Source organism: Anneissia japonica, unplaced genomic scaffold, assembly GCF_011630105.1.
Source record: "Anneissia japonica isolate Jap-2015-1 unplaced genomic scaffold, ASM1163010v1 scaffold9668_len1562885_cov226, whole genome shotgun sequence".
NCBI classification, from domain to species: Eukaryota; Metazoa; Echinodermata; class Crinoidea; order Comatulida; family Comatulidae; genus Anneissia; species Anneissia japonica.
This window is the reverse complement of record NW_022711326.1, coordinates 1,120,320-1,131,901: the sequence shown is the minus strand read 5'-3', so window position 1 is coordinate 1,131,901 and position 11,582 is coordinate 1,120,320. Positions and strand designations below refer to the sequence as shown.

At 35.4% G+C, this 11,582-nt stretch overlaps 1 protein-coding gene across 1 annotated transcript in view; it reads right to left on the bottom strand.

Moving 5' to 3' along the window:
* Window positions 1-6: 6 nt before the first annotated feature.
* Window positions 7-11,582, bottom strand: part of LOC117107446 (hypoxia-inducible factor 1-alpha-like) — a 63,018-nt gene continuing 51,442 nt past the window's right edge. The window contains exons 7-11 of the mRNA XM_033249146.1: window positions 6,754-6,881; window positions 6,029-6,213; window positions 4,554-4,660; window positions 4,086-4,230; window positions 7-3,520 (exon numbers count right to left, since the gene is read on the bottom strand). Of these exons, the coding sequence (XP_033105037.1) occupies window positions 925-3,520; window positions 4,086-4,230; window positions 4,554-4,660; window positions 6,029-6,213; window positions 6,754-6,881 (3,161 nt within the window). The 3' untranslated portion in view covers window positions 7-924. The remainder of the gene's footprint in view (window positions 3,521-4,085; window positions 4,231-4,553; window positions 4,661-6,028; window positions 6,214-6,753; window positions 6,882-11,582) is intronic.

The window sequence follows — 11,582 nt, the reverse complement described above, 5'->3', positions numbered from 1 at the left end:
CGACTATATACTACCATAGGGGGAAACGATAACAATGGAAAGGGTTAGAAATAATACCTTAAGGCGAAAATACTGCCACTAAGGGGAAATTTTAACAACGTTAAGGAGAAATATAGACAAAGGATTTTTCCCCCTATGAGTTAGTTAGGAGTAGTATATATGTATCATAAAAAAAAAAATCAAATAATTCTAACATCAAACACTAGCAGCAAAGTATTAAATTGCAATTATTATGGGCAAGTAGCAATAAAACTATCAATTTTTTGGCTGCTCAGGTAGTAGCAAACCAATACTTACTGGCTGCAAATAACAGCAAATGGTGTGTGCAAGTAGCATCAAACCATTATATATTACTGGTTGCAAGTAGAAGTAAACCATAATTCTTTTTGGTTGCAAGCAACAGCAAAGCATTACAGTACTTCCAACAATGTAGTATTAAAACCATACTGTAGCAGTAAACCATTACTTATTGGTTGCAAGTAGCAATAAAACCAATAGATACAGTACTTGCAACCAACTTGTAACACATGACAACCCACAACCAAGTACTTACAGCCAATAAAATTAATTCTGAATTTGCAACCAAAACTGTTTGCTTTGTAAAAACTTTGTAGTACTTGGTACAAATCTAATCTTACTGTACACTGTATATATATGTGTCCCACCTGCAGCAAAGCATCACTTGAAAAGCCTGTATCTTTAAACTGAACCAGTATTATGAGTTAGCAGTTCCCGTACAAATAGAAAAATATGATTAAAATATTGATTTGCAGTCTTTTCCCACTCCTCCAATTCTGAGTATTCAAGTCCACAATAATGTCACATGATTTTAAAAAGCAGACAGCATATAAAAAATCGTTCAACTCTCTGATTGCTGTAACTTCAATTTACATTTTTTTAAAAAAATCTACTCTTTTGATATATTCAATTGAATTGTTGCAGTATGCAGTTACTGGATGCATGGTTGGCAGCAAACAAGTCACAGTTACTACCATCTACAACATTTACCACTTGGTTCATGTGGAGTATATCACTGGGTTGTGCCATGCTCTGCATTTGTGAGTGTTGCTGCTGCTGCATGATCAGACCCTGTGGCTTAGGATCCTGTAAAGAGGGGTAAGGTGGTGGCAACCTGGAAGGGAGTGCAGTATGACCATCAAACTGGTGAAACTGACTGGAGTCCTTCAGATTGTTGTACATCGCAGATTGTTGCTGCTGCTGAAGGAACATTGGATGATTCTGTGGCATCCTTATCATTCCTAAATGAGACGTTTGTGGCTGTGAAAAAGTCTGTTTCTCTGGTGTTATCTGTCCATGAAATATATTATTTCCCATTTTGGGCATATGGTGAGGTATTCTGAGATCTCCATTAGTCTGCATCATCTGTGACTGATGCGGCTGGTTAATAGGGCTGGCCTGAATCTGTGGATTTAATATTTTGTACATTTCCTCTGCAGGTATGAGCGGTATGGCTGTAGGCTGCTGGTTAAATTGTACTCCCGATGGTGGCTGGTGGTTTTCTCTACTCTGATTAACCATCAGTGTCTGTTGCTGATGGAACTGATTTACAGGTGTCCGGTTCTGCTCAAAGTCTTCCCGTTGCATCTGTTGTCTCCTCAACAATGTCTCCAGATGCTGTTTTTGTAATAGCTTCCTTTGCTCTTCTTGATTCTGTATAAGTTGCAATCGTTGTCTTTCTTGCTCCTCTTCTAAACATTTTTGCCGTTCCTTAAACTGCTCCAGTAATTGCTGATCTTCCATATTATTATTCAGCATAATTGGCCCCTGGACAACATTCCCATTGGGGAGCATACTGATATTATTCATGAAATTACTGCCTTGAGCTCCTTGAAGGATGGCCCCTGGCTGCTCTGCTCTGGAACTACTGCCAGGTTGTGTTAGTAAAGAATGAAGAATTGACGACTGTTTAGAATCTGATTCCACATTGTGACTCGCCATGCTAGTAGGTGAGCTTGCATCATTGATTTCAAGCTTTGATATACGTTCTGTAACATGGGCAGTTGGTGCTTTCTGCTGCATCTGTGTGGCATTGATTAGTTGTGGTGAGATATTGACACCTTGTGGTTTACTGACATCTTGTGGTCTGACATTCACACCTTGTGGTGTGACATTGATTCCATGTGTGACACTACCTACTTGTTGTTTATTTACATTGAATGCTGCATCATGAACACCACTTTTTGGTGCAGGTGCCAATCCACTTTGATTTCTAACAAAGTTCAGTGAATCAGAATGTGCAGCACTCATGCCTTGGCCATTTTGAACTGGCTGATTAACAAAGCCTTTAGGCTTCTCCAGTGGATCCTGTGCTAACTGTAAACCTGTAGGCAAATTTTGATCACTGGGTATCTCAGTAATTGTCACGCCATCATTATCAGCTGCTTTAGTGAAATCAAAGACTCCAGCAGACATCATTGCATCTGCAGCAGCATTGTCAATAATGTTTTCAATATTGTATTCAAGGGTAAAGTTGGCAATATCTTCTGGAAGGCTGGTGCTTTGTGGTCTCTCAATTTTTGTCACTGTTACATTCATAAAGTTATTTTGACCACTTCCAGGTGGAAATTTCATTTTCAATGCATCAGCAACTAAATCAGTATCACATGGTGAACACGGTGTCAGCAGTTTTTCAAGAATACTTGGTCCTTTGTTAGGTTTGTCAAGGAAGTCCTCATACTGCAATGCAGTTGGACTGTCTGCAGGATCCATTGTGAGTCCAGGACTCATAAGCTGACTTAAGTTGTCAGGACTGTTCAGATTGAAAGACACGCCAGGTGGAAGACCCACTGGAATATCTGTCGGGTCAGATTGTAAATCCTCCATTGTAATCTCCATCAAATCATTGAATATGTTGTCTTCCTCTGTGATGGATAACGCAGCATTACTTCTTCCCGAATGCACGTTAGTTTCAGGTGAGCCCTGAGAGCTTTCATTTGAACTGGCTTCTGAGCCCGGCTCGCTGTGTAAAGGTGATCCATATTGTTCATGAGGCCACACTGCCTCTTCCTTTAAAACAACAGTGCCATTGGCTTGGTTTGTCAGTGGTGCACCCCCTACACAGTTGGCATCCCTAACTACCTGTGGGTTTACATTGTTGCCAGGTTTGGGGCTACTCTTTGGTGGCCCCGGCTTAGATGAACAAGAAGCAAAGGATGCAGTATTTGAGGAGGATGGTTTCTCTGTGCTGACCTCCATTTCATTCACTTTCTCACATTCATGAGTCTCTTGTTTTAAAAGTGCGGCAATATTCAGAGTTGGTGGCTGACTGTAAGGTTTTCTGATGACAACATTTTCAAGAACAGGTTGTGGTATCAATTTAGCAATATCAGCATCGCACATTGTTGATGTTCGTTCCGGGACCTCTATGGGTTCTGGTGAGGGGGTGACTCTGTCAGTCTCCATCATATCAGAAGCGGGTGAGGATAAACCACTTTCGATTCCACTGTCCACATTTTTTTGCATACGTTCAAGCATCAAATATCGATCACCTTCTTCTTGTCTGTAAAATATTGAAAAAAAATTAATTAATCAAAATGCATCTTATGTAACAATTACCTACTGACATTGAGTTGAGTGTTTCTATTATATTTCAAAAATGTTTATTATTATGTATTCTTATCATAAGTGATAAAACAACATCACAAGTTTTTCAAGTTAATTTTTATTAGTGTGATTTTAATGAATACCTTTTAACTTAGATGTTTGTCCTGTGCAACCAGGAAGGCCTAATTATAAATGTTGGTTCATGAAACGATGACCTTACTCAGGCGATGCCAGTTTGGCCACTGGACATTGTTCACCAATGGTAGATTGATGATTAAGGATTAATGAGTGATAGCATTCAATACCCAGCGAAAAAACGGAGGTCATTTGGGTTAGGTCATCAATGAATGAACTTATACTTATGATTAAGCCTTCATGGTATTACAGGCGAAGTGGAGAAATTGGGAGGTAAATTTGTATTACTACAATGCACCATAAATTTTCCAATAAGCGGCTCACTCGGAAAAACACTTAATGAGATTTTTTTTCAATTTATACGAACAGAGTAGTTTTTCACTTACCCAATTACATAATTCATGCACACTACATACTGCGCTTCATTGTTGGTATTGTAAATTATTGTTGCTTTTGTCTGCATCCAAACCCAGTCGCCATTCTTACCAAGAAATCGGTAGTGTTTGGTGGAACTAGAACCTTTCACAATAACTATGGAATTAAATAAACATGAATAACAAATAACAAATTTTTGATTTTCTTCTCATGAATCATAGGAAGACCACCAGTGGTCTCTGACAACATAGCTACAGTTGATAAAATAGCTAACATAGATATTCCTATTATAGATGTTATTGTAATGTCCTTAGTAACAACATTACTAGTGATTCCTATTAAAAAATAATCACTGAGGATGACATTGGTAATAACATCATGATTTTACCTAAATTTTACATGGTAATCACTGCCGTAATTTTGAGGTTTGTTTGCTAAGAATGACTTCTTGAAGAAATGTTTTTACACATTATACTTACGCTTTGCATGACAGTCACTAACTTTATTTGCATCGAGTGGGTTATGGAACTGGTATGCTGTCTTGCCTATTAACTCATGAGGCTCGTACCCAATTAGGGTTATAATTCTAAATGAAAAAAAAAAATAATACCATGAAGTGGAATTATGCTGTGTATACGTGGAAAAAACATACTCTAAAAACTTTGAATTGAAGCCTTGGGCTCCTTTTTTTTTTTTGCGAACTTTGGATGGGCTTCTTTTCGAGGCTACTATTACAAAGTAAAGAAGGGGGGGGGGGCTTCTTTTCAAAATGAATGCTGTAAATTTTGTGAATTTGTAATATGAAACAATAAATAAGGCCACTGTAACATCAATCTGTATCATGGAGTGTATTTATTATATGGCATTAAATCACCAAAACTACTGTATAAACAAAGCTTGTCTTCAATTTATTTTGTTTTTTTAAATTCATGTAAAGTGTATGTACTGTACTATCTCGGAAAGAAGCTTATGCTATCTTGAAAAGAAGCCCATGGGCTTCTTTTCGAGGTTAATTTTGCAAACTAAAGAAGGGGGGGGGGGCTTCAATTCAAGGTTTCACTGAATAAATAGCAGGGCTAAACATTTTAATGATTAGTGACAAAAGTTTAAGATGTTCAACTTATATAGCCAATGTTACTATGGTCATCAAAATAAATCATTCCTACAATTATCACAGACCCAGATGAAGTTATCTGATGCGTTAGAAGACTTGACATTTTAGTGCAACAAGTACATGGTTGTAAGTAATACTGAGCTAACATCCCCACTCCATGGTGAATTACTTGTTCCATTTTACAATACAGGAATACAATATCAGGAATGATATTTCACTCACAATCATATTTCTCAATGGGCATGGGGATTGGGAGTCAATCAATCAGTTGGTTGGTTGGTTGCTTGATTGATTGATTAACTGAGAGAATAAGGTTCCTTATCAAGGAACAAAAACCAATAGCATTGGACAGAAACTTACCTCTATGAGATACGTGTGCCTTACAACATGCCATTATTATTATTATTATTATTATTATTATTATTATTATGCTACTAAAACCTACCTTAAGGGGAACTTAGACAATGGAGAAATTAGAGAACAATTAAAAAAACGATGTTAAGGGGAAAATAAAAAGGTAATGGTTCGAAACCTGAAGCAGGCTGTCTCTTTCTTTAGCGTTTGGGCCAGACTGTTGCAAGGGGAAAATAAAATGACGTTAAGGAGAAAATAACAAAAAAAAAATATTCCCCTTTAAAAGTCCGACTTAGCGCATATTATTATTATTTATTATTATTATTATCACCTGATGGTACAGGTTCAACATTTCACCTCTGCAAGGCTGTAATAACTGGGTCACATAACGTGAATCTCATCTGTTCCATGTCTTAGAACTGGAGTGAAACCTATGTATACTTTAAGCATTGAACTATGTCCCACTACCAGGTTGTAACTACTTACCGTGGGTCACAAAATGTAAAGCTCATATCCATCCTATGTCTACTCATGAACATATTGCCATCCATTCGGACTTCAAGGATGGGCTGCGGCTGTATGGGTCTGCACAGGCAGATGAGGCCTTCCACACTGTACCCCTTGCTGTTTGAAGAACACTTCAACTTTAACCGTCCCGAAAACTGTACAACCTGGAAACATAGAGGGATTATGTAAATTTAATTCTCCAGAAAAAATAAAGGTAATTGCAGATATGCTTGAAATATGGTTATTATTCAGACAAGAGATAAGCATTCTAATAACAGACTGATGTTGCTAGACATTATACTTGTTGGCAGAGCTGTAGGAACAGGCTATAGATACAATATGTGATTGTGATGTCAGGTCAGGATAAAAACCCAAAAGAACTTTACAATACAAGCTTCATGAAAGACTCGTAGCGTATTAAACACTCTCTGCTCCCTAATCCTCATAGACTTGGTAATAGAGCACAAGAGTCAGAAATGATCATCTCTTTACTTTCTTAACCTCATAGAGCATCAAGTATATTATAAACTCACTTCTACTCCACAAACCCCATAAACAGACTTAGTATTAAAGTTTAGGGTCACAAACCATCATCCCTCCTCAATCAAAATCATCCTATTTACAATCAGTACACTGTACATGAGATAACGACCACAAGAGCTAGTTCCAAGGCATTTGGCCACATTGAAGAGAAATCAACTCACCCTATAACCAACTACTTTTCCCTTATTGCTACTCCCACGTCGTGACATCACCGAGCGCATACGTAGGAAAAACTGTCGTTCTTGTACATAATCCTTCAAAGCATTAGTTTCCTCTGTCTCGTTAGATGCTACATAGAGAAGAAAGTTGAGAGAAAAATTAAAATCAATAGTATTCAATAGCCAGACATAACTGAAAAAATGTTTGTTCACTCATTTATACCCAACGCAATTCGGTAAGTGGACAAAAAAAATTATGGTATAAATTATCTAAGTTTAGGTTCTATAAAATGGACATTAAACAAAAAAAAATCATGATACAGAAAAGATGGATCGGTTTATTTGGTGTAAACACCAAGGATAACCCACAAAAGTCTAATGAAGGCTTATTTCCAGTACTCTTTTCCGAAGAGTGCATACTTGTGGATAGTTTAACATGCACATTGTGAGTGGATACTTTAACATGCAGATAGGCCATAATGCACACAGACCAATGGCTTAAAACATTTCATCCAAAAAACAGTGCGCTATCGTAACTTGCACTTTAACCCTCCAGCTGAACCAGGAGAGCAGTGATGGGAATTGAGCTGGGGGCCTAGAGAGGGTTTAGTGCACACACAGTGGCTACCACCAGTTTAGCCGACTAAGCTGCTCCCAAAGAAATATGAACTGTGTAATCTTATATTACTTATGCTTTATAATTACTAATAGAGTATATGGTATAATGGTATCAACTCTAATAATTATTATGTCAGAGATTTGATTTTTTTGGTATTAATGCTTCTTTAATGATGTATAAAAAAATAATTAAAATTTAACTTTAATAAAATAGGTAATTGTAATGGAAGCATATTTAGCTTAAGTACCAAAAATAAATAATTACATTTTTAGCTCAACAGCACACAAAATTCCACTTCTAATAATTACACTCAAAAAAATTTATCTCCTTGTCATACTTGTCCATTACATGTTGAAAATTTGACATTTACAATTTATGATTTGCCCTTACGAATTAGCATACTGGCAAGCCTAAATTTACTATCAACAAATATTTTATGTAGAGCTTGTGCAGTATTTTGTTTAGAGAAAGAAAGAAAATCAGCCTGAAAATTTAATCCATTGGTCAAATTCATCCAGGATTTCTTGTTTCCTGACATATGGTTAACACATAAGTAAAGACTCACAAACGCTTAATAAGGCTCACAAACGCTTAGGATGACCCATTTCTAAACAAAATCCATTCAATATACAACAATATTTTCACTTTCATTTTCAGCACGCAGGTGATTTAATCCATGTTTCTATTATCACTATCAAAACTGATAAAAATCAGTTTTATACGAAGCCTCACAAAATCTATAAGCAATAGTGTAATACACATAATAAAATCTATATTCCCCCACCCTCACTTCCAACAGTATGACTAAAAACACTCCACCATGCAAGTCTTATAAAATAGGACTTGGGTACTTCATTGGCAATGTTCTTGGTTGTAATTAAAGGAAACACTCTTCTAATATTAACTTGCAGTCTATATGAAAAACAATTTATACTATCTTAATCTAAACAAAAGGTTACATGTTGACTTTGATGATTCCAAGGGGCCTGTAGCAATTACACAAACACCCACGCGCACAAGTGTTGCATAGATTAAAAGAAATCAATTTCTAAAATGATACAAGTCCTAAGTTTGTTGTTTAATGTCAATGGTAAAATTTGGAAAAATCTCAATGTTTCAATTATAGCATTTAACTGCCAATTTCAAGATTAAACTATCAATTAAGATTTTTGAGTTTTTATGTCAGTCAAGCTTGGGCAACTTCTTCTGAGCATTATGCTGATAAAAATATGTACTATTTTTCAACGTTGGAAAAAGTTGTTTATGTGTTGACCCTGTTGCTCGGACGACCAAATACAGGCTACTAAATAGGGGTCATGTGAAATGATCCTTTGTAATATTATTACTATGATGTGAAATCAATGGATTAGGCTACTTAAAAAATTAAGTTAAACTATGGATCTTGGTTGAATAATCCTTAAGAATTAAAACCTTCCTCCTATTATATTAAAGAATTTAAGCATTTTTTTTCAATTAAAGAACTCATTTACATAAAGAATTTAACTTTTTTTTTCTATTGAAAGAAGTAATTTGGGTAAGTTTGTCTATGTGAGCCTAAGAGCGTAAAATGTTGCCACAATGCAAAGATCACGGTGAATGCGTTAAGCATTCACAGCTCACAAAAACATTCCCTTAAATCAAAAGCACATCTGAATAGCAGTGCATGGCTCAATGAACATAATTATCCCGATCGTGGACAGCTAATCGTAGATGGCTAATCGTGGACGGCTAATCGTGGACAGCTAATCGGACTACTGATCGACGAATGGTTTATGAGGTACCAATATCATTGTTTTTGTTGAAATCAGTCAACTGCGATCAAATTTATGATCATATTTATGATTTTGTTATGTATTTTGTATTTTTATATTTTACCACTTATGGCCTTGCACGGCCTTGATGAAAAACACCCTTGGGTGATCAAGTTTTTCCGTGTTTAAATAAAGTAATTATTATTATTATTATTATCACATAATATGAATACTCAGTAAGAATTACACAAGTTGATTTATCCATGATGCCAGTCAAACAATCCAGGTAGCTAAGTCCCACTGGTTACTTAATACTGGTGAGCTGTATGTTATGTAATACTGACACCTAGACACATTTATCACTGTCCAGAATGATTTTTCCATATTCTCCCTACAAATTATCCTGTCCAATATCTGGACAGAATTGTAATTTTCCCAGATTATTGACAGGAAGGAACAATTTTATAGTAGTATCCTATGGATTATAATATTCCCATTTATCAGACAATAAAACTTTGTTATGGTATACAATATTAGTATTAATGTCATGTTATGGTATACAATATTAGTATTAATGTCACATTGAGTCTCCTCAAAGCTTAGAAAACAGCCTTAAAAAATGTAGGCTATCTTTATTAAGTTGTGGAATGAATTAAGCAGTCATACAAAAACAGAAATAGATCAGGTATATGAAAACAGAAACCAAGGCTATGTTTATTGGTGGGTATTTGGTGTCTGTTTTTTAAACACCCTTTAGAAATGACTAAATTTAAATACACATACTCATTTTAAACCTAATATGAACTAAAATAAATAAGTAAGCATGTAGGATAGAAGTATTTTTAAGTACTTTGAATGTTCTTATGTTTAGTTGATGTATTATTGCTAGTGCAAATTTAACTTTAACATTTCTTTAATGATGTAATTTTTTGGCCTTGGCAAACAGTAACATTGAGTTGCGGTGAATAAGTGTTTCCGTGGTTAAATAAAGTATTAATGGTGGGGTTTTACCTGGGTTAAATACTTTGCATGACAATTACACACAATTTATTAGGTGGACTTATACAAGAGGACTACAAAATAAAATTGATACCTTCAAACCACGGTTTTTAGCACTGTAGCTAACATAAAATATTCCATTAAAACTAACTGAAATATAACAAGTAATCTAATTGTCAAAGAATATTTTTAAAGGTTTTTTTTTTTTTCTTTTAGCTCAATTCAGATATCTAAGCAGAAACTAGAGGGGAGTGAACATACAGGGTGTGAATTAACATTCCTCTACATATGTGGTATTCCAAAAGACATGCCCTAGGGCCTGGCTGTTAACAATGCTGTTTTTTTTTTAGTAGTCTTTGTTCTACACCTTGTGTGCAGGTACAAAGACACAGTTCTCAGTTCAGCTACAACGATGCCTTTGAGAATCTGAGTGTTTGCAGTTACATTCCTTAAAAACAAACTGCGTAGCCAGTTAAAAATGAATGGTGCAATAGTAGTTTATCCTTCACATTTATCCTCTTTTTTTTTTTTTTTTTTTCAACTATCCCAGGTATTATTTTAGTAGTAGATTAGGTTATAATTTAGTTTATAAAAACCATGTATAAGTCCTTAGTCATTAGCCTAGCTGCTCAAAAGAGTGGGTTGAAAAGCCGGAAACCAAATCATGTTACCATATTATACATAGAGTACAGTTGGTTTATGGCAAATCTCCAAGAAAAAAACCCTCAAAATGCCCGTGATCCCCAGACATACTTTCCATCAACAAGCAGATAGCGGTGACTGATTGGTGATCTAGAAATATACATGAACAAGGCAAATAATGATATGAAAGCCAAGAAAATCAATTTAGCATGAACCTGGTGAACCGTCATCCGTGAAAGCCAATAAAATAACACCAGTTCACTACAACAACCAAGACAAATTGGATCATTCCATGTGTCTTATTTTAAACCCTGGATACATTGTGCAGAATATATGCAGAATAGCAACAGAAACCATTAATGGAAAAATATGGGTTTTGTATAGAAGCAGAATAAATAATAATAATAATAATAATAATAATAATAATAATAATAATAATAATAATAATAATAATAATAATAATCTAAATAACAATAATTTATAAAGTGCCAATATCACTAAACGGAAGTAAAAATCAAAGGCGCTGTGCATGTTCAAAATGTGGGTTTTGAGTTTGGTCTTTAAGATAAGGATGTGGGGCCAGATTTATCAAACTAGAAATCAGCCTAAATTCATCTTAAGTCCATTTTTTTGCTTAAATCAAATTTATCCATACTGCTTAGCTTAAAAATTGCTTAAAATTAGAAAGTCGATTGTATGTTGGCGCCATCTAAGATGATTTTTAAGCCAAGATTTTGCTAAGATTGGGTAATAAATCAGCTTAAAATATTTATTAGGGACATCATAACTTTTTTGACTTGCTGAGGGATTGGGGGGGGGGG